The sequence below is a fragment of the Prosopis cineraria genome, unplaced genomic scaffold (genome assembly GCF_029017545.1).
Source record: "Prosopis cineraria cultivar Desert tree isolate PC_DT_omini unplaced genomic scaffold, ASM2901754v1 PC6, whole genome shotgun sequence".
NCBI classification, from domain to species: domain Eukaryota; kingdom Viridiplantae; phylum Streptophyta; class Magnoliopsida; order Fabales; family Fabaceae; genus Prosopis; species Prosopis cineraria.
The window spans coordinates 522,383-545,125 of NW_026555337.1; the positions used below are offsets into that span (position 1 = coordinate 522,383).

Here is a 22,743-nt window from a genome sequence, read left to right on the forward strand (position 1 = left end):
TCATAACCCGACTACTAACTCATAATTTACTCTATTCAATTAATTAATCACCTCATTAATTAATTTAAAATCTTAAATAAATTTTGGGAAATTGCAAAACATGCATACAAAAAATAATTTATAAGTAAGAAATTAAATTGAAAATCATTTTATAAAATAAAATTTTCTTTAACAAGCAATGAAAGTAAAGTTACAATGTATCACAATCTCAAAATTCAGGAAGCAGTTAAAGTCGGCAATTGTATATAATCTGTGACTCAAATTTTGCCTTGTATTTTTTCTTCTCCTTAATTTCCTTTTTCTAAAGCAGAACCACACACCGAAGCCATAATCAACTCGGATATCCAACACAGGAAGAACCTTCAGCAAAATCAATCCAAAGAACAGTCTCTTTTTGACACCCACCAACCATTACCATCCACTTTCCTTTTCTTTGTTATAACAAATTTGAATGAAAATAAATGGAAAATCATGATCTTCACTGGTCCTGACGCTCTTCCTCTCCCCATCCAATACGCCTAGGAATGGCTGTTTACCTTGACTTTACACACCCACGTCTTTGTCATGGTTTGACTAGTGCCACAATATTGTGGTTCCGGCCAAACCCAATGCATTTCATACCAACACAAACTTTGAATTCAACTCCTTTGACTAGTTGTGGATTCAAGTCAATTCAAACCACTGCTTGACTGAAACATTATACTTATTCGTTTGGCCTTTCCTGAAGTTTTGAGAATTAGGTGCTGTAAAGTGTTTCAGTTGGGGTGGAATTTGGCTTCTTGACTTGTTCAAAGAGATGATAGAACTGATGAAAAGTCTTATTTCTGTCTTCTTTAATATGTATACTCTTGTAAATATGGAGAATGTGATGGTTCAGTTGCTTTAAAATCAGTACAGAGAACAGAGATGACGGCAACTCATATGGAAGTTGCGATCACTATACGTATGGTATTCTGCGTCTAACCAGATTTTGGGTCTTGCCAGGAACACGACCGTTAGTTCTTGAAAATTATTTGTTGCTCATCCACGATGTTGTTTCCTTGCAAGCATGTTCCGTACGTTATTCTCTTCAACTTCTATTCATGATCTTTGGCCAGACAACTATCAGTAATATTTGTTGATCAGAAATTATCAGTAATATATGTGTTGGTTTCTTTGCCAGATTCAAGATGGCCATGACCAACCCACTCGCATCTGCTTTCGTGATCATACTTATTATTTTCCCAGAAATCACTGCACTTGTAACCTCACCTGCACCAGGTGAACTTTTGTTCCTCTATTGTCTCTCCAATCTTGTAGAAGTTCAACTTGATAATCTACTGAAATAAAAACTAGGAGGATTGTTCATGAGCAATTATATATTTGGTGTTGAAATAATCAAAATAAACTAGAAGGAATCAGAACAACTGTGAGCATCCACCATAATAAGCTTCCCAATTTTCCTGGCTCATCAGGTAGCACCGCGTCCACAGCCATTGAATCAGGGCCAGATGATACCGTAAGAGCGGATCCTTTGAATAATTTCAAGAGATACAGAGGAGGATTCAACGTCACTAACAAGCATTATTGGAGTGTAAGTCTCTGTACCTCCACGTCCAATTTCCACACGTAAATTACATCATTGACGAGCACTTCTCCTTATGTTTTAAAATAGTCAGTGATATTTACAGGAGCGTGTGGATATGCGATTGGGTTGCTCTGCCTTGTGTGTGGACTGCTTTATGCAAGTTTTGTGGGGACAACCAAACTCTGCTGCAAAGCTGATGCAAGAAGGAAGACGAAGAGCAGATGCGCTTGTGATGATTTTTGGTTCATTCTCCTCGCTATATTGCTCACAATATTAGCCGCGTAAGTTGTGTTATGTAATGCCGTTCCTTCCTCGTGAAGAGGTCAGATCAGAGAAACATGTAAAACTTACTTGCAGGGCTGCGACTGGGATTGTTCTTGCTGGGAGTTCCAAGTTCTATTCTGAAGCAAGAGCTTCTGTTAATATCATAATAAGGACGGCGAATGAGGCCTCACAAACTCTTTACAACACAACGGGAGCTCTGAAAGACGTTCAAAGTAAATTGGAGGGATCCAGTGTGGGTGACCAGGCTTTTCATGTTCTTACCTCTACGACTCACAAACTCGATGCTGAATCTGCTCTTGTCGAAATGCAAGCTAGCAAGAATAGACACCGTATTCACAGGGGTCTGAAAATAGCGTAATACATCTGCTTCCCCTTCGCCCCTTCATCCCAAACTCTCGCTTTTGTTCTTCGCTCATGATGCATGGCTGTTTAGCATTTCCTACCACTCGACTGCATGATTGAGTTTTTCTATTATACACACACGTATATATACTCTGTAAATGCTTCAGAAAACTGGATAGCAAGTGCACACAGAATTTCCATATGAATCATATGACGAGCCGGCAATTCTTTGAATTGTAGGTTTATTATAACCACCGTGACTATAAGCTTCAACTCGGTAGCTGCAGCTTCTCTCTCAGGTATACTATCCATTAGCTCATTATACGAAGGCAGACTGGCAAATACTCCTAGTACCATTGGATCATCATTTTAAATTTCCGTCCTTGCTCTATATATGTATATACATTCAGTCCTTTCCGTTCACATACGATTTTGGAATAATATCATGACATTTTGATGCAGTTTGTGGAGTACTGAGATCACGACGTGCACTTTATTTGTAAGCGAGAGTGAGCCGAGCGATTTCATTAACGATGACTGTCAAATTGTGTGGAGATAAAGTTGTTAACGGTAACACACTCAAAAACCCTGCTTTGCGCAGCCTGATCGTGTTGTGCTGGTTGATGACAGTGATGTGCTGGCTACTGTTTGGAGTATATTTCTTCTTAGACAAGTAAAGCTAAATCTCCTTTATGCGTGAGGGTTTTCGTGATGATATGGTTAGAGTGAGTGAAAGTTGAATGCATGTTGCAGATTTTCAAAGGATGCTTGCACAGCTTTTGCCAAGTTCGAAGAGAATCCCTACAACAGCAGCCTGAGCTCCATCCTGCCTTGTGGCCGATTGCTGTCAGCCAAAACAGTCCTCTATGATGTTAGTGCCGGCATCTACAACTTTGTCAATCAGGTATCGCTCTTCCAAGACCTTGGGTTTTCTGAATCAATGTCATCATGCATCCTAATGTGTCACTGTTCAGGTGAATGCAAACATATCACTCCAGAGGGGAAGCACCGTTCACGTGTGCAACCCTTTCTCGGCACCGCCCCAGTATTCATACCAGCCAGAGAACTGCCCTGCCAATACTGTGCCAATAGCTGATATCCCCAAGGTAAGATATACCCACATGGCATTCCGTCCCTGTTACATGGACTCGTACTCTTTGCTGACATTGTTCCCCTCGCTGAATTGAAGGTACTGAGGATTTTTATGTTTAGCAAAGCAGAACTCACAAGTGTGTATGACAGGGTGGAGGCTTACACGAGCTCAATTCAGGACCTGCTAAATGTGTATCCCAGCATGGAAAACTTGGTAGAGTGCCAACCTCTGAAACAAGCATTCTCTGAGATTCTTGTCCAGCACTGCAAGCCTCTTCAGAACTTTGCCAAGATCACATGGGGAGGACTGGTGTTTCTTGCAGTCCTCATGCTGTTTCTGGTTCTGTCATGCGCCATGAGCCCTAAACCCCCTTCTAAAACAGCTGCCACTGGGACCAGCTCAACACATTCGCCATAACTCCAACCCAGATCTCACTTTGTAGGCAATTCCATTGGGAGGCAAATCTCCCTAGCTTGTACACAAAGCTTATGACTTTAGTTTTTGGCTATTTGGTGATAAATACACTACCAAATTTGCCTCCTTCACCACTTTATTTCCGGTTGAGTTCTGATGATAAAGCTAGGGAACCAACCCTAACCTGTACAGATACAAGAAAATTATCACACAGTAATATTAAATTTTCACCAACAGGCACGTTCTGTTTTCTATTTGCAATTGCTATTTATTGCCCCATCATGTTATTGCTACTGACAAACAGGGTCAATTGTTTACCTAGCCAAACTCACAAGGTTAGCCTGTAATCTTATATTATCTCACATCTTTGCATAATTGCAAAATTCTTTTTTCCCGTCAAACAAAACAATTAAGAAGGACATTACTTTAGTAAGATTTGTAAAGTTATCTCCCTTCAAACTTCTCGAATTAACTAACCTTCAAGACAACGAACAAGAAGAATTTCCTTCTTCTGTGGCATTATTGATGCCGTGTCAGTTTTCTATTGGAAGCGTGGAATCTGTGACCGAACCATCAATTCTACATGACCATTCGCCGATGAAGCGTCGAGGAAGACGCGGGGATTAGAAAGATGGAGCAGCCAAAGTCTCCAGGGACTGGGCCGGTTGACCTCAGAGATTGTATCGATCAGCTCTTGAAGTTCGTTCTCCAATCTCACATCGACGAAACTTTGGAATTGGATCTCGGGCTTTCCAGGGACTACTGCTGCAATCTCCTCAGAGAGGATTCTCGAGGTTCCGTCTCGCAAGTGCCCACGTAGTAACGTGAATGGAAATGCTTACTGTGAGTTTTATGTGACTCTTTTTCTTGCAGATCAAGGAGAAGGAGTTCCTCAGTCTCCCTTGTACAAGCGCCTTGCCTTACTTCTGCACGAGTTAATAACTTGTACGAAGTTGTGTGGGACGAATAGGACAGCATGGAGGGAAATGCTTGCGGACAAGGGTTCTGAACTTCTAGATGTATGCTTATCAATTTTAAACTGCCGAGCTAGTTTGTTTGAGTGACTAAGTCTTGCAATGTTGATTAAACTAAGGCATTATTCCAGGTTTTCAATGCTATCAACTTTGAACTTCATGTTCAGGAGCCTTTTTTTACACAATTAAAAGGTATTGTTATTACAGTGTTTAGCTCCTGATTGTGCAATTCATCCGTCCTCGCAGCTTCGAATGTGTATGCCCTCAACGCTCTATCTTTACACCGAATCCACCGTATAGGTTGGACTGCACTAGTTGCATGTCATGAATTTTCAGTCATTTCACCCCTAATAAATTGTCTTTGTAGGAAAACTGATCAGCTTCCTTGCATATAAGCACTGAAAATTGATCATCAGAAAGAAAGAACGTATTAAGACAAAATAAACCTAAAATGTTATACTGAGTGATAATCAATACTCATCATCAAAACTCGTTGACAACACACAGAATTTGAAGTTGATGATGAGAACTTTTTTCATCTTTATTATTTCTTTTTATTACCTATTATTATGGCAATAGTCTGAAAGCATCCAAGAATTTGTTGAAACATTATACTTGTTAAATTTGCTACTCTTCTTTATTGAAAGGATATATATATATATATATATATGATATCTTTCATCTGATCTCATCCAATTCGATTCTGTGCTTAACATAGCCTCTTTTTTCATTCATGTTCGTAGGTGGGTTGAAAACAATTGAAGGAAGGTGTGCTGCTGGAAATTACAAAAGGTAACATTTTTTTATGTGCTGATTTATTCTTCTTTTGATGTTGGTGTTGGTTTCTGGACTGATAACTGATCTCAATATTGGTAAAACATCATCAAAACTAATTATAGCAGGTCAAAAGGTTATATTGAGAGCAGAAAAGGCGAAATTTGTACGGAGACATCTCACTAATTACTGAGATCATCTTCTAAGAGTCATTACGGTTTCAAGAATGCATTCACATTTTTCTTATTGACCTTTGGTTCTTGTTTAGCCCCCCAGGCCCTCAATAACATGGAACTGTTCTTATTTCTTGCATGGCTTCTTTCCTCTGAACCACAGGATTGCGGCAGGATCTTTAATTCTTTTCAACAAATGTTTGGTGCTTGAGGTTGAGGTAGAATAGAAATCTGACATTTGAAATTTACAGAAATTTACGCACGATTTCTGGTAATTTTCTTTTTCATTGTTAACATTTTGAAAGAATAACAGGATGTTCATTCTTATAACTCATTTTCTGAGATGCTACTAGCAGAGGGTCTCCAAAAGGTCCTTCCTGGAGTCAGAACAGCTGAAGAAGGTAGCAAGCTTAACTTGCCCTTGTGATTGGAGTGTGTTTACCTATAACTGGCATTTAATCATATCATGTTACCAAAGTCACGCCTGAATTCCCTCAATGGAATGGTTACAACTGGCAATAATCTGTGGCTATGTGCCCACAGAGCCAAGAGTCCATATATCTCGGTACTATTGTCGATTTGTCGCAAAGAATTTGAACTTTAAGTGGCTAAAATGGGATATTTCAAGAAACCAGTTAAGACCATTCATTAGATAATACAATTTGATTTTTTTAATCATCAGTTAAGGTATTTGTTTAATCACGAAGTAAAGGATAATGTCCTATCTAGTATTTGGGGAGGTAGCATCCGTTGCAGTGTTAGAGATTATTACATATGGAACCGCGTGCATGCAGCAGTTGACTGGGTTTTCAGGTGTAAGTGTTTACAGGAAGTTTTACACAGAAGAGAAGGAGAGATCCAATGGCGTGGCAGCAATTTGTGTGACAAAACCAGCTTCCCAGCCGCACAATATATTGGCTTCAATAATATCTGTAAGCCTTCTTACTATAATTGTTATCAGTTTTCTGCTTATGCTGTGGCAATGAAGCCAACACTAACATGTGTGCGTGCGTGTTCGCTAATGAGACAGAAATTAAGCTACAGCGGCATTGAAAGCATCTTGAGTAGCAACACCCATGCAGCCCTTACATGATAGACTCAGCTCTTTATTAGCGGAAAAAATAATCGAAACATTTCGGGATCAAATCGACACAATAAATTGCAGATATCAGTGTACTTCTATTGAACTAAAACTATTGAATATGATTTTAGTTCCCCGGTTCCTTCCTTTTCTAAAGGGAAAAAGTTAATTTGACACCACTTTTTTGTTACCTGTTGCAAAGCCATCTTTTCTGAAACACAACGTGATAACTGATAAGATATGTACCAACGGCTTTTTCTTGGGCCCTGGACCCTTTAATTTTCATATCTTTCGTTCAAGAAAGGGGGGGGGGGGAGAACGGTCAAGAAAACAACGGAAAGACCGTACTTTAATAAGGAATCAGAAATTGGAGTTAGAAGAAAGAGAGGGTGAAGTCCCTGAACACGCTGTGAAGAAGTAGAAGCACTTGACCCGTTGCTTTTGGTATTCAATTCAAGAATCCGCCATTCGCACGCGTCCGTGTCAATGGGGTATTGATTGCCTCTACATATCACCATCGCAAAGGTTACCTTGGACTCTCCGAAATCAGCCCAGGTATTCATTCAACGTCTTCCTGACGTGAATGAGGTTGTCGTGCCTCTTATGTATTGCACAGAGGGGTGTGAATGATCAGGAGACGAAAGTCAATGTATGTATGTATGTGCTCTTAATCTTGAATGAAGGTGACGCAGGAAGTGTGGCTGAGTATTTCCTCAGATCAAGAAATGTTTGCTGCTTAATGAGAATGGTAGTTTAGCCCAGTGTCATCTACTCTCAACAATCATCAAAAGCATCAAAAATTTCATCATGAAAACTGAAATGTTACTCTGAAATATGTCTATAAAGAAGTAAATATCTTCTAACTCACAAAACTTCAAGCGAATATTTTAATATTACTTTATTTGATGATGCTTCCATAAATTGTAAAAATATTTTAACTTTTAACATAACCTGATTTTAATTCTTTTACATGATTTTTTATCGTGGCCTTATATTAAAAAAAAATGTTTGCTGCTGAAGCGTAACGAGGGAGAAGGGGGGGGAGATGAGAAATGAAGTTAAAAAAAAAAAGAAAAAGAAAGGGAAAGAGGCATATTATGATTGGATTTATGGAAGGCAAGGTGGCGGCATGTTAAGTCAGAGTGTGCCCAAAGTGGAGCTTCGCTTTTTGCAATCCTTTGAAATTAATCCTGCATCCCTCTCTCCCTTTCAATGCTTCCATCTCAAGTTATTAGACTTTCACTTCCCCATTCGGTCTTCCGTCTAATCGTCTCACTGCCATTTTCAGTTTTCTTCGATCAAAAAATCCTTGATATTTTGATGGTCTATTAAAGCACTTAATTAGTTTGTGCGATCATATGCAAGAATGGCCAACACAGTTCCGACGTAATGTAAGAATTGAGCTAATAAATAGTGTGTATTATTTCAAAATCGAGACACACACACACACAGGTGAGATGAGTGAGTGACGGAATTATATGATCAATATTACGTATGTGTGGGGGTTAGTGGGATTTAACGTTTGATGTTGATGAATGAGCAGTGGGAAAAAGGATGAGGCCTAGGGGATCGATCGACACAAGCTTGCAAAAGGATGGGCCACCACACATATGAAAAGGGCCTTTTGATTTAAATAATGAAGAAACTGATAAGCCTTTGTCCAATCATTGGATTCCATGTTGGCACCACCCTCTTCTCTCTTCCATTGTCTTCTCGTTCTTTCACCTTCCACGAATCCTTCCCTCTTCGATACCCCCTGCCTTGTTCTGTTTCTTTCTCAACACACATAGCAGACGGGGACGCCCAGGTATCATAATACAAGAATATATATATATATATATATATATATTAATTAGGAAGCGAGCACGGAGTATGCATTGTATTCGAGAGATTTTAGCAGGCGAGTTTTGATTAAAAAAACGAAAACGTCGTGTTACTGTAAATACAATTATAGTGTTTATCGATTGCATTATTATGGGCTTTATCATCTTCTCTTTGTCTGCACTTGCCGAAGAAATATGTTGTTTGTTATCTTGCTCTTAGAATGATTGTAGTTGCCATCCGCTGCCTAACGATTCTACATATATTTTACGTGTGGGAATTTTTGTTCTATCCCTTTGATCTCCTTCCTCTTCCCATTTTAGTATCGCACATTACAATCACAAGGATCGCTTTCATTCTCAATTATTAGTAACTTATTCCTAACTATATAACCAGCCTAATTATAATTTATAAATTAACAACACTGTCAACTAAGTTTTATAGTTTACTTTAATTAGCATTTCTCTCTTTAAATTACATTCATGTCATCTATTGTAAAGGAAAAACAGATTTTCTCTGTTGAAATTAAATTTTATACATGCATCAACATTTAGAATGAATTATTCATTCCTGTCGAAAGAAAAATAATGAAAATATAATATAAAATTGTAATCCAAAATAAAAACTTCTAGCTGTAACGACCATTATGTTTTATACCAATTTGAAGTTTGAACCCAACGTTGACTAGCTAATGGATGATCTTATGTTGGATGATCCTTTATCTCACTCGTGCGCCCGTGTGCCAATACGAACTAGTAAGTATAAAGAGTTCACCCGTATAAGCGGGCTAAAAGGTGTAACGAAAATCCTACACTAGAATTGTGGTTTTCGTTAAGCAGCTGTGATCGATCCAATGCGCCGCGAAACAATGGGTTAATTAATCAGCAGCAAGAGAATACGGGATTAATCAGATATTAAACCATCATTTACCGGAATCCCTATTATAGATTATAGATTATTTTTTAAAAAAAATTGATATTTATTCTATCTAGAACACAATTATTAAGATAATTTTTAATCTAAGAAATAATGATGGCTTAAGTAAGAAATTAAAACCAGACTAAACCTGATAAATGCGCAGTAGTTACGCGTGACTATATCCATCTATAGATATACAGAAGAGAGGTAGAGAAATCAATGATCATGCAGTCGTGACCGATCACAGCGCCAGAATTCAAAAAGTACGTCGTCATTGCAAATGCTTTTAGGCATTCATATTTCTTTTTCAATTTCCACCCTACGGACCTTTCATTTAAGAGAGGCCACGTCCCGTCTATTATTGGGGTATTATATGCGCGCGCGCGCGCGCTTCTGGGTGTCAGAATTTTTCGCAGGCTAGCTGCAAGGAACACATAAACACTGTATTTAACTAATTAATTAATCAATCACGTACATATTTATATCCTCCTGAAATAATATAATAACAGATGCAAGCGACATGGCCAACAAATTAAAGAGCAACAGCGGTGTTAATTTGAAAAGGACCGTACCCCTACAAAATTCAATCAATACAATATAACATGGCTGCCAAACGATACTCTGTGGTTAATTTTGTATTTGGACATCATTTCATTAGTTTCTTATATCTCCCCCGGGGGGGTTGGGGGGGGGGATCGTATTCCTGATCGATGACATGAAGACATGCTCGATCCCATCCATACAGTACAACACATATATATGACATGAATTTTTTTGGCCGCGAGGATCATCATCATCAGGACCTTAATATTAATAGTGATGACATGCACAGCAACAACCACACTTCCACCAGCCGTTCCTCCGACTCCGGTGAACCTTCCCACGACTCCAGATGGGCCCCTAAGCTCCTCAGAGACTGTGCCAGAGCCATCTCTGACGGTGACTCCCCAAGAATCCACCATCTCCTCTGGATGCTCAACGAGCTCGCCTCCCCTTACGGCGACTGCGATCAGAAACTTGCCTCCTACTTCCTCCAAGCCCTTTTCTGCAAAGCCACCGAGTCCGGTCAGCGATGCTACAAGACTCTCGCCTCCATCGCCGACAAGTCCCACTCCTTCGATTCCGCCAGAAAGCTGATCCTCAAGTTTCAGGAGGTCAGCCCCTGGACGACCTTCGGCCACGTGGCTTCCAACGGCGCAATTCTGGAAGCTCTGGAGGGAGAGACCAAGCTCCACATAATCGACATAAGCAACACTCTGTGCACGCAGTGGCCCACCCTGCTGGAAGCCCTCGCCACCCGAAACGACGAGACGCCGCACCTGAAACTCACCGTCGTTCTGACAGGGGGGAGCGGAAGCACGGGGGCGGGTTCGGTGATGAAGGAAGTGAGGCAGAGGATGGAGAAGTTCGCGAGGCTAATGGGGGTTCCGTTTGAGTTGAAGGTGATGAGCGGTTTGAATCACCTGGGAGAGCTGACCAGGGATGGGCTGGGGGTGCATGAGGACGAGGCCGTCGCCGTGAACTGTGTAGGCGCGTTGAGAAGAGTGAGAGCGGAGGAGAGAGGAGGCGTGATTGCCATGTTCAGATCGCTGAATCCACGGGTGGTGACGGTGGTGGAGGAGGAGGCAGATTTTTTGAGCAACAGGGACGACTTCGTGGAGGCCTTCGAAGAGTGCCTGAGGTTCTTCTCGCTTTACTTCGAGATGCTGGAGGAAAGCTTCGGGGCGACCAGTAACGAGAGACTGATGCTGGAGAGGGAGTGTTCGAGGAACATCGTTAGGGTTTTGGCGTGCGGGGTCGATGAGGAGGAGGAGGCCGAGAGGAGCGAGAGAGGGAGGCAGTGGAGCCAGAGGCTGAAGCAAGAGTTTCGACCCTTGGCCTTCAGCGACGACGTTTTGGACGACGTGAAGGCATTGCTCAGGAGGTATAGACCGGGATGGTCGTTGGCGGTGCCTTCACCGGATGACGTTTTCTCCTCTGGAATCTACTTGAACTGGAAGGACGAGCCTGTGATTTGGGCTTCCTCATGGAAACCCTAGCTACCTATCGATCATATTAGTATTCATTTCTGCGTACAGCTACATCGATCCACATATCTGATTTTTGTTTTATAAAACATGCAAGAATTGCTGGCTATTATACCCGGCGGGCGGCGGCTAAGCGAGCCTCATGTCCAAAAAAGAGTGGGGGGGGGGGAAAGATTCAGGCGTACATGCATGATTACGATCAAGAATTGAATGTCCCCATATTGCTCAATTAATTACTGTGTGTGTAGTAGCTAAAGATATAAAAGCAGGCAAAGAGGTCGTAAACTCATAATGATGGATGGATGATCCAACAATCTGGACTTTTCTTTTAACCTTTCTTTTCCGAATTTTGCAAACTTTGTAATCTTTCTGCCGCCCATCTTCTCTCCGTGAGACTCTTTTTGCTTGGGAGTTTGTGTTGTTAGGTCTCTTTTCACCTTTATCGTAAGTCCGTTAATTGCATTATATTGCTCCCTTGTTAGAAGGTGCTTGAACCTGTCACGATTCTTTTTATGATTTCCATGGCTCCCTCATCGTTTCCTTTTCTTTCCATCTTTCTTAATCCGCGGTACCTCTCATCGCATATATTTTATGAAGTGATCGATCTTATAAATGGCCCCCGTCGTGCTCGCGTGGTTACTGCTTCGGCATGATTTATCATAATAATTTATTATTCTCCCGCTTTCTTTCATCCAAGTAGTGAGCTCCGTACACATCTTAATTTCTTGCATCACTTTAATTTCTCTTTCCAAATTGTCAGTCATTATTAAATTATCAAATGGACTGCCAGTCTCATTCTGTTCTATTGTACTCGTCTACTTTTTTCAATCTGATTTTCTAATTACACTGACGTATATACGTGCGTGTCAAAAATGATCGAGGGAGAGCTTTATAAAAATGTAGTTACATAAAATATCTCTATTCCCCGTCTCATTTAATTAATTAGGATACATCCTGTTTATGGGTGCATGGATGAGAGAAATAAAACAATTAGAGAAAAAAGTAGAAGGAATAAGAAGAAGAAGAAGGTGGTGGTGAGGTGAAAGGAAAAGAATCAAAAAGGGGGAGGGGCAGGGGGAGGGGGAACAGGGGGTGGTTGGGGCAAGTTGGTGGAAAAGGGAGATCTCAGTGGGAAACATGAAGGGGTACGTGTTGTGCTGATTTTTGCAGCAATGCAGGGCCACCCTGACCCTGCCACCCTCGTTTGTTTGCTTTGGTTGCTTGTCTGCAGTCATGATTACATGGGCACGAGATGAGGAGGGAGAACTGAGAAGCAAGGGCAGGGCAGGGTCCTCGTGGATGGGCTTCGGCCCATTCAATGCTCTTGGCCTTTCTTGGATCCACCTTCTTCTTCAATTCCAAACGCCTTTTCAGCTGTAGAGGAGCAACCTCTTCGTGAATCCATGTCTCTTCCCGTCGCCATTCCTCCCCCAGAGTCCCAGCCCTCCATTGATTATGAACCCAAGACTTTGTTGGATATTATAGAATATCTTTAATATTTCAAAATAAGTTGCTATCAATTATATTAATATCAATTACCATAACCCTCTACTTAAATATATTTATTTAACCTTTTTTATTTTTTGTAACCATTTTTTAATTGTTATTAAGATGATTTTATTATCCAACATTATGAGATCTACCTATAAAAGATAATGCTTGCCACAGGTTCAAAGAGAGCTTTGGTACTCTCAAACTTGCTCTCCTCTTCTATCATTCATTGTTGAGTTGCCTGAGTATATTTTGTGAATTTCTATTGTTCTATATCCTTACTTTTAGTAGGAAGAATCTGTTTAATCCTAAAGAGCTGTTGTGCAATTAACTCGATGTGATGAAATAGCTCTTAAGGACAATGTCTTTAGGCACGACTCGGACTATATTTTGCCTACTAGTGCCAATAATCTTAAGAGTTATTTCCAGCATGTTGGTCTTGTTTAGTTGCACTAAACTTGGTGGGTTTGAACCCAACAAAGGTGTGTGGCGAGGCAATGAGTTTCGATAATGTTTATGAATATTATTAGGTGTTGGGGCACATGCATGTGTGTATATATTGAAATAGGCAATGGTGAATATGAATACCAATAATGTCAAATTTACCCTAAAATTTAGACTCATTTGAAACCTCATAGGCATATCATTTTAGATGAAAAGTCTCAAGATGAATGCCATAATGGCAGTGATAGAACTTAGAGAGAATAAAGCTCTTGATGGAGGGATAGCATGAGCATTGAGTTTAACTCACATTGATAGTTAGGCACACCCATCCAATGTGGTGATTCAAATCAATGGCACGCCCAAATGAAAAGATAAATGCATGTGCTATTGTTGATGAACGTGTTTTCAGAGACTATTTTATCATTCACACATCTTGGTTTTCTGCCTTAGGTATGCATGCATACTTCTTCAGGCCTATAATTTTATGGATATATGGGTGCTAAAGTAAGGGAGGAATTGTATGCATGCATGCATGCTTATAATAGTGCAGTTTGTTGGTTTAGGTAAAAAGAAAATGAATTCCTATCGGAAAATGTCTAATTTTCTTACTCTATGATCCATTTGGCTAAATGGAATAAGGGTAAAATGGTTAGAATTTTTGGGTATTGGAATGCGAAATTGAAAAAAAAAACTCCATGATATTTTGTAAGCTTAGTTCTTCTTAAAGAAAATCGCTCACTCCCATATAGGGGATGAATAAAGCAATCAAAGAGACGTTTTAAGTTTTAACATGAGTTATTTTGCTAAGAATGGTTTGTTTTAATTTGTGAGGCTATTAATATATATTGATAACGGTCTAAATATTTATGCAAATTGATTTGAAATTCAGATAGTATTCAAGATTAAAACGTTCCTGCATCAACCATGGTTTGAAGTGATGGTTTTACATTAAGTTGCTCTCTAATTATTTGTTTAAAACATAAAAGGTGCCTTTTATGTAACAGCACAACCCCTAGCCACTTACGCTGGCGAATGCGGTGCTGGCACGTGTCCCCTCACGGACCCACGTGCAACTTTTTCCATAGTAGTACATAGGTTATTTCTTACCCTACCAAATTGTTGATTATGTGAGCTAGAGTTTGTTATTTTGAAGTTGGCTAATAATGAGGTTGAGTAGTTAAGAGACTTCTCAATGAATATTCTCATATGAGTAAAATCAATGTATTATATGTTGATGATTTGTGATTGCCAAATGGTAATAGCTATTCGAAAGAGAATAATGGCACTGAAAGATATCATTTGAGATACAATTAAGCATGCTGAAGGAGAGAGTTATTTCAATCGATTATGTAAGATTAGATGTAAATTTGATGGATCTATTAACTAGCCCCTGGTGAAGAAATTAAGTATTAAAATGTTGAGGGAAATGGGACTAAAGCCAATTTAAAATTAACAGTGATGGTAACCCAACCTTTGTAATTGGAGATCGCATAGAGAAGGTTCAATGGATAAGAACAAGTCATTTATTAGTTCTACTAGCACTAAATTTTATGTCCCTTCTTATGGCTTAAGAAAGTATTAAAATGTATTGATTGAAGGCTAAGCGAAAGCTCTTAATATTTTTTATAGTTCTTATAGATGGTGTATTCATTACAGATACACTTGATGAAAATACCTATAAGAATATGGAGTGGGGCCACTCCTATGAGATTGTGGCAAAATCTTTAGAGCATTTATTAAAACCAAGCACACGCATGGCCAATAACATGCAAAACTGCATTAGTAATGGAAATTGTGGGGGGTATAATCTGACTAATAAGACCTCTAGTACGTAACCAAGATCAGTTGATTCAATAACAAAGTTACACTGACTTTTTTATGTGCTAAGTTATATTGGTCTAGGTTTGGTTCAAGTCGAAAGACACTAAATTCGAAGTGATTATCTTTCGTGTGAATAACTCAAATGATAATGGTCCTTTTGACACATGTGAAGGATTGTTGCAATTGTCTCAAAAAGAAAAGTCTTATATTGCTCAAATGAATGGAGGCCTTAATATATGTATACTAAGGTATGAGCTTGGGCAAGTAAATGGGCTTAGAGGAAAAGTGGGCTCATGCAAATGCAATTACTCAAACATGAGCAAAATGTAGTATCAAACAAACTAGGCATTTTTTTTAAAGTTTTGAAAACTATTATATGGAATTACAAATTATTTGTATAAAATAGTTTTCAAGAAAAAAAAATTCTTTTGAAATATGTAGGAGATTGTTGGATATTATAGAATATCTTAAGCATTTCAAAAGGAGTTACTGTGAATTATATTAACTTTAATTACCATAACCCCCTACTTAAATATATTTATTTAACCTTTTTATTTTTTGTAATTGTCTTTTAATTATTATTAAAGTAGTTTTATTGCCCAGCATTATGAGATCTGCTTATAAAAGACAGTGCTTGCCATAGGTTCAAAGAGAGCTTCGGTACTTTCAAACTTCCTTTCATCTTTTATCATTCATTGTTGAGTTGCTTGAGTATATTTTGTGAATTTTATTATTCTGTGTCCCTACTTTTAGTAGGAAGAATCTGTTTAATCCTAGAGAGTTATCGCACGATCAACTCAGTGTGGCAGAATAACTTTTAAGAATAGTGTCCTTGGATACAATTCAAATTATATTTTACTTTCTGGTGCCAATAGACCTTGTTCAACCATGCATGGTTTAAGAAGATGAAGTCAAAACCACATGCCCAGCTAACTGGTTCTTTTAACATGAACTTTGCACATTAAGAGTGCAGTGTGTTTAGCATGTGCTTTTTGAAAATCATGATGGGGTGCACCCTAGTCTTCCAATTTCCCTTGCATCTCCTCGCCATTTATACTTTCCACATAAATACCTCCCCACTCTTCCTATAAATTTTAATTATTTTTAGGGACCTCAAATACTGGACTAGTTAGTTATAAGAACCTGCGAGTTCTTTCTTTCATGCTCATGTCATGCAATTATACTCTTGTTTCTATTTAACAATCACTCACTTTTGCTCCCTTTATGTGGGTTTATACATTTAACAACGAGCATTGGATGTATTTGGCATGTAGCATGGAAATCCGGGTTATCTTGTTACCTCGCCCAATTGAAACACTAAACCTTTAAATCAGTGTCATGATTAGTTTAATAAAGTAATTCCTCTGTCCTTATATATAAAGTGTTCTTAATTAAATATTGTATATCAATAAAAGTTTGTTATTTTGTTGAACTCACATAAAAACACAATGATTTTTTAATTTTACCCCTAATAATATTATAATTAATATTATGATGGTGATAGAAAAAATATACAATTAATCATCTATTTCATTTTTCAAGACAAGGATAAATTTTTTTAATTACTTAAAAATATCATTGTCACCCCTTATATTTAGGGATAAAATAAGTTTCTAGAAAAATACTTTATATATCGGGATGGAGGGAGTACTTTCCTTATGATCAACTTGATCATAGTTCGACTACAGTTTTCGCCATTAATACTTTGTTCAAAACATTTTTAAAAGAGATTTGATATCATAAAATATAAAACACCTTGAAATGATTAAAATTGTATTGAATAGATTTATTTTAATGTTATCACTTTTCTCTCTATTTAATTTTCATTGCTTACTCTTTTTCAATATATTGAATAAAAGATATTTTTAAAAATTTTGTATTTTTATTTTTAAAAAATAAAATTTTTTTAAGTATATTTAATAGAATTTATTAACATGTAAAATTTTATTTAAAAATATCATAATTTCATTGAGAAGGAATAAATATTTATTTATATTTGATAATGCACTGATGACTAAATGACCCATAACTAATCTATGATCTACCACAAACCGTAGAACTAGTAGTTCAACCATTAGTTGTCATATCATCGACATTAATGTGTTATGACCATGCCTTTCAAACTACAAAGCTGGTCTTGCAGGGGATGAAAACAGATGCCATATTTGCAAAATCCATCCTCATTGGCAACTGTGGGATGTGGAGATGTCATATGACATGCCCATAACAATGGAATATGTGGTTTCAGTTTCAAATTAATTAATGTTCTCCCTATAGTTGTTAAGTTGATCACAATTACATAAGGACTCATTTTATGTTAGAAAAGGAATTTGTATAGAGTGGCAATCTTCTCAAACTGTTTGGAGGCAATCAACCTTGTCACTCATGGTTGTGATATGAACTACCCGTTTAGAGATATTATTGAACATGCTAAAGCTTATTTTTGTAGGGAGGGTCAGATTTCTCTTAACCATGTTCATAGGAATTATAATAATGATGCTGACTAATTAGTTAGGATTTTTTATTCTTTACAAACTAATTTCTACCTCTTTATTTATCATTTACGCTCACCTTTGGAGATAGAAGACAATGAAAGAGAATAGTAGAGCCGGTAATTCGGGCCAAGCCCGACGGGCTAGCCCGAATTGGCCCAAAAAATTTTAGGGCCGGGCTTAGAAAAAAAAGTATTTTTTTATGTTCGGGCCTATTTGGGCCGGCCCGAATACCCGAATAAAAAAATTATATTTTTAAAAAATATATATAATATAATAAATATTAATTAATTCTTTAAGTTTTAGATCATTTTATACTAAAATACCATATATTTGAGTCCTAAACATCATTTAAGTATTAAAAAAATATATTTATATTTTTTATAAAATAAAATAATTAATTTCAAAGTAAAAAATAATTAAAAATAATTTTAAAAATTAAATTCGGGTATTCGGGCAACCCGAAGCCCGAAGAAATTTGGGCTGGGCTTGGCTATTCGGGCTTTTTGAGGGGTCGGGCCTGTTCGGATTCGAGCTTATTCGGGGCGCGCCCGAATTCTCGGCTCTAGAGGATAGGTTCTTGTTTGGTCTTTTATGTTTTTTTAGATGTTTTTGTACTCTTTGTAGACTTTGTATATGATTGATTTATAGTTTGCACTAAAAAAAAAAATCATTTGACTCCATTAAATTTATAAAATATCTTTTTATTTTTTTAATTATAACATTGTCAGTTTTCTCATAAAAAAATTAAATTCTTTTAAATATTAATAAAATATTTGTAAATATTAATATATTAATCTTATTTTTTAAAAAATATTAATGATTGAATTAAAAAATAATAATTATTTGAAATTAACAGTATTAAAGTTAAGTAATTAAAAATATAATTTATAAAATTAAGAAATGCTAAACTAAAACTTTATATAAAATTAGATAATTGAATGTGCACTTTAGTGTTTTTTTTTTAATGCCAACGAAGTTTTGGACCATCTAAAAGGCTGGACAGCTAGTACTCCTTTCAATTGTATTTATAAATTATTTTTAATCTATTTACTGGAATAAAAAAATTTAAATTGCATTGACTAAACATTCAATAAGTTTTTAACTCTACCATCATTAAATATATATATTTTAAAAATAAAATACTCTAATATTTGATAATTTTTTTAGTATTGATATAATAATCATTGAAGTGAATAAGATTAGAACAAATACGTTTTACTCTGTAAATTAAATAGGACCAGGGGAGTATTAGCTTTGGACAGGATATCCAAGTTGTTTATAGAAGCTCGTTCGCTTTTTATATGATATTCGGTGGTACTTATCGGATTCATGTAGTGTTGGCGATGAATGTAGTGGACGTTATAATATGAATGTGGAAGCACATAATCACGGTTGGCAAGGTTTTTTTTCTCCATGTATCCTTATCACCAGTATGCTCCTGAAATGTAACACTAGCTGAAAAAGAATGATGTGACATACATAGATTCAATCAGACAAGTGTATTAGTTTTTAAACTAAAGCATACATCTACTTTTTAAATTTTACATAATCTTTTATTTTAGTATTTTAAGTTTATGAAACATTTTTTAGTTTTTTAATTCTAAGTTTAAGGTTAAAAAATTAAAAGAATATTTTATAAAATTAAAAGATTAAATTAAAACTTATACTAAAAACTTAGATGACTAAAAGTATAGAGATTTAAAATGTTTTAAGGTATAATTAATAAAATTTGTAAATGATTTTAATTAGGGAGTGTAATTAAAAATATTTTTTAACTGAGATATATTATTAAATAAAAGATAAATATGAAAAGAATGTGTAATTTAAAAGGTCATGAATTAATTTACTATTAGAATTGTTAATTATTAATTTGTTAAAAGTGTCAGGAAATATATTACTACATTTATGAATGCGGTATTCACGGAGGCAGTTGCCGCGTACAAGTAGAAGAATTAGATTAGAGTCGCAAACATGGGGGAATGAAGCATGGCCTACGGAACCTCTTGTTAATTATGTTGTGCTCAATGTTGACTCTATCTTACATGTCAGAGTCGCCAATCTTTGCAATAATACAAGAGGATGGAATATTAATCTTTTAAGCCATTATCTTCACTCTAATGTGATCAAGCAAATATCTGCTGTTCGTCCTCCCAATCACCAAAATGAAGATAGTGTTCTTATCTAAAGGCCCTCTTTTGATGGAACATTTTGGTTAAATTTGCTTAAAAAGCTTTGGAAATTTATAAAGACCAAAATCACTCAAATTTGAAAATAGCTCACTTATAAAAAATTAAGACACCTCCTTTAAAAAGCAGCTTGAAATTGTTATCAAAACAACTGCCTGTACCCTACTGGGGACTCTACACAAGTCATTGCTTTCCTCTTTTGGTTGCAACTCCTCCAACTCCACCATTGATATTTTAAGAGATTGTGAAGAAGCAAAAGAGGTATGGACAAAATTGATCAATCCTATAAAACTTCTCACTTTTTTCTCTTTTAGTTTACAGGATTGAATAATTTGGAATGCACAGAATGAAACAAGGAACTTGCAAACAAAAAAAATATCCTGGCAAAGTCTTTTCGTCCAAGTTTGCTAGAATATTTGAAAAATTAGATGCAAGAAGTTTTATTGTGAAAACGAGATCCTAGATAGCAAGTAGCATTGGGCCAACGGGTTAAAGGTCAACCCACGCGGGCTGATATTTTTGCAGATTGGGTTGGGCCAGCCTGTCAAATAAATTAGGTTGGAAAATCCAACCCAACTCATTTTCTAGCAAGCTAGCCAACCCACGAGTTGGCCCACAAAAAATTATCATAATTTTTTATTAATTTAAAATTTATATAATATATATATATATATTTATTTATTTTATATTTTAAAGAAAATTAACAGTTAAAAAACTTGTAACTAAATAAAATAAACATAGAATTCAACTAAGAAAATTCATTTTATTAGATTTTTACTATCAATCATCTTCTCGCCTAGGTGTGCTATCTTTGTCACTGAGAAAGAAAATTTGAATATAAACCCATATTATTTTTCTCAGTGAATTCATATTTATAATTTTAATCAATAGATCTTATGAGATTAATAAATAATATATATTTAAAATATTTCTATAAAAACTAATAAAATCATCTTCACAAACTATAACAAAAATTTTATTTGCAAACTGTAAAAAAACTTTACACTATATTTCAAAGGTAAAGAATATATTTGAAAGTCATAAATTATATATTTAAGAAATATAATCATTATTGTAAATTTATAAAAAGATATAATGTGATTAAAAAAATATTTTTTAAAAAATATAATAGCCCGCAGGCCAGCCCTTTTAACTCGCGGGCTAGCCTATTTTAGCTCTCTATTTTTGCGGGTTGGGCTAACCCAGCCCGTTTTAAAAAACGGGCCAATTTCTTCAACCCAATTTGTCAAATTGTGCAAGTTAAACAGGCTAGCTTGCAGGCTCAACTCGTTTTCCCAACTCTAATAACAACATTGTCTTCTCCAGCATACAACAAATCAACAACGACATGAAGCTTCTTTCCAAATTCAATCTTTTAAATAAAGGAAGCACTAATTATAATGTTAATTAGAAGCCACCTGAAATTGGTTGGGCTAGACTTGATACTGATGGGGCAATTAATATTAATAGCGTTGCTACTTGTGAATGCATCATCAAAGATGATAGAGGAAATTGAGTCAAAGGTTTTTCCAAACACATTAGATATCTACCCAGCACTACAAGTTGAGTTCATAAGAATCTACAAAGGCCTTATCCTTTACTGGAATAAAAGGTTACCCAAAGTTAATGTTCATACTGACTCGATGGAGGCATTATCTCTCGTTACTTACAATTATTTTAATAGTCATCCATTATTTGACATCATTAGATATATTAGAGAACTCACTCTGAAGGATTGGGTGATCACTTTTGATTATATGCACAGAAAAGCAAATAAATGGACAGATCACTTAACACACACCAGACACCAAATGATAATTTTATTACTATAACCTCCAATGTTGTTTTGCATGATTATAGGAGCTTGTTGGATTTAAATATAATTAGATTTTAAGTTTTTTCGTACAGTTTTGCCGTGACTTTATATTAAAATAATAATAATAATAATAATAATTGGATGCTTTTAGATTTGATACAGGTGACATCATTAGCCATGCTAGAGTCAAAGTGGCAGTGATTATGTTCGGAGTTCAGAGTTCACGCCAACCATTGTTGAGTGTGGCCGCCTGAACACGTGCATTTAATTCTATTCCACCAATTCCTTGCCTTGATCATACTGAGAACCCTGCCAACAAGTGGAGAGATGGGAATGGCGTGCATCATATTTATATCTTTGTTCAGTGCTACTGAAATGCAAATTGAAAGCGATGGATGAATAGAAATATTAAAAGTGATTAAAATTGAGCATGGCTGAGCACGAACTATAGGTCATCATGCTGCAAAAGGTATAAATGAGAATTCAAATTGGGAAGTAGCTAAATCTTAAGGCACGTTTGGAAGCATAAAGAGGACGCTAAAGTCTAAGCAAGTGATCACACCGATGCTAAATTGATGACATGTTCTTTGCAGGAGTTGAATTTTGAAAGACTGCTGCCTTGACTGATGTTTGGTACGACGAAAGGATTGTGTTTTTTTTTTTTTATTTTTTAAATAATGCCGGGCCGTGTTATTGTGTTTGGCGTGCACTGATAAGATTTGTGTGGGAAGCCAAGTTGCCCATAAACACGGGAAAAGCCTTTCCACCCAAAATCTTGAAAAAAATATGGAAAGCGCTTTGGAAAAACATATTTTATGGACCAGAATATACTCATAATAAATATATTCCAACCCTTTTTTCGGCTACAACAGATGGGGTGTCGGTGTGGGTGTGCGATATACAAATATCTCTTACAATCTGGCACGGGCACTTGAATTAATCTCAGGTGTTTTATTGTCACATTAAAAGGTGAAACTTTTAATCTCTAATTGCATTTCATCCTATCTTTATCATTTAAACC

At 36.5% G+C, this 22,743-nt stretch overlaps 3 protein-coding genes across 4 annotated transcripts; all 3 read left to right on the plus strand.

Moving 5' to 3' along the window:
- Positions 1-746: 746 nt before the first annotated feature.
- Positions 747-3,935, plus strand: LOC129314407 (uncharacterized). Of its 2 annotated transcripts, none has more exons than XM_054957852.1 (11): positions 747-1,055; positions 1,163-1,260; positions 1,455-1,573; positions 1,655-1,848; positions 1,925-2,206; positions 2,435-2,493; positions 2,657-2,693; positions 2,796-2,867; positions 2,948-3,098; positions 3,169-3,300; positions 3,437-3,670. In XM_054957852.1, the coding sequence occupies exons 1-11, from the start codon at positions 1,030-1,032 to the stop codon at positions 3,533-3,535; spliced, it is 1,269 nt and encodes a 422-aa protein (XP_054813827.1). In that variant the 5' UTR covers positions 747-1,029; the 3' UTR covers positions 3,536-3,670. The 2 variants fall into 2 exon arrangements, with proteins under 2 accessions (XP_054813827.1, XP_054813826.1); XM_054957851.1 differs by having other exon boundaries at positions 750-1,055; positions 3,384-3,935.
- Positions 3,936-4,085: 150 nt separating this feature from the next.
- Positions 4,086-6,982, plus strand: LOC129314408 (uncharacterized). The gene is made up of 8 exons (XM_054957853.1): positions 4,086-4,495; positions 4,575-4,720; positions 4,807-4,867; positions 5,419-5,467; positions 5,786-5,840; positions 5,936-6,023; positions 6,436-6,554; positions 6,653-6,982. Exons 1-8 carry the CDS (start codon positions 4,333-4,335, stop codon positions 6,713-6,715), a joined length of 744 nt encoding a protein of 247 aa, XP_054813828.1. The 5' UTR covers positions 4,086-4,332; the 3' UTR covers positions 6,716-6,982.
- A 3,019-nt stretch (positions 6,983-10,001) lies between these two features.
- Positions 10,002-11,635, plus strand: LOC129312939 (protein SHORT-ROOT-like). Its single transcript, XM_054955739.1, has one exon. The coding sequence runs from the start codon at positions 10,207-10,209 to the stop codon at positions 11,479-11,481; it is 1,275 nt and encodes a 424-aa protein (XP_054811714.1). The 5' UTR covers positions 10,002-10,206; the 3' UTR covers positions 11,482-11,635.
- Positions 11,636-22,743: the final 11,108 nt, after the last annotated feature.

Excerpts from the sequence above, each read along its gene's own strand:
- LOC129314407 (XM_054957851.1), top strand. The coding sequence starts at position 1,030 with ATGTTGTTTCCTTGCAAGCATGTTCC. Across the intron at positions 1,261-1,454 it reads TGTAACCTCACCTGCACCAG|GTAGCACCGCGTCCACAGCC; the intron begins GTGAACTTTTGT and ends CTGGCTCATCAG. Across the intron at positions 1,574-1,654 it reads CTAACAAGCATTATTGGAGT|TCAGTGATATTTACAGGAGC; the intron begins GTAAGTCTCTGT and ends GTTTTAAAATAG.
- LOC129314408 (XM_054957853.1), top strand. The coding sequence starts at position 4,333 with ATGGAGCAGCCAAAGTCTCCAGGGACTGGGCCGGTTGACCTCAGAGAT. Across the intron at positions 4,496-4,574 it reads CCTCAGAGAGGATTCTCGAG|ATCAAGGAGAAGGAGTTCCT; the intron begins GTTCCGTCTCGC and ends TTTTTCTTGCAG. Across the intron at positions 6,024-6,435 it reads AGTCAGAACAGCTGAAGAAG|GTGTAAGTGTTTACAGGAAG; the intron begins GTAGCAAGCTTA and ends CTGGGTTTTCAG.
- LOC129312939 (XM_054955739.1), top strand. The coding sequence starts at position 10,207 with ATGAATTTTTTTGGCCGCGAGGATCATCATCATCAGGACCTTAATATT.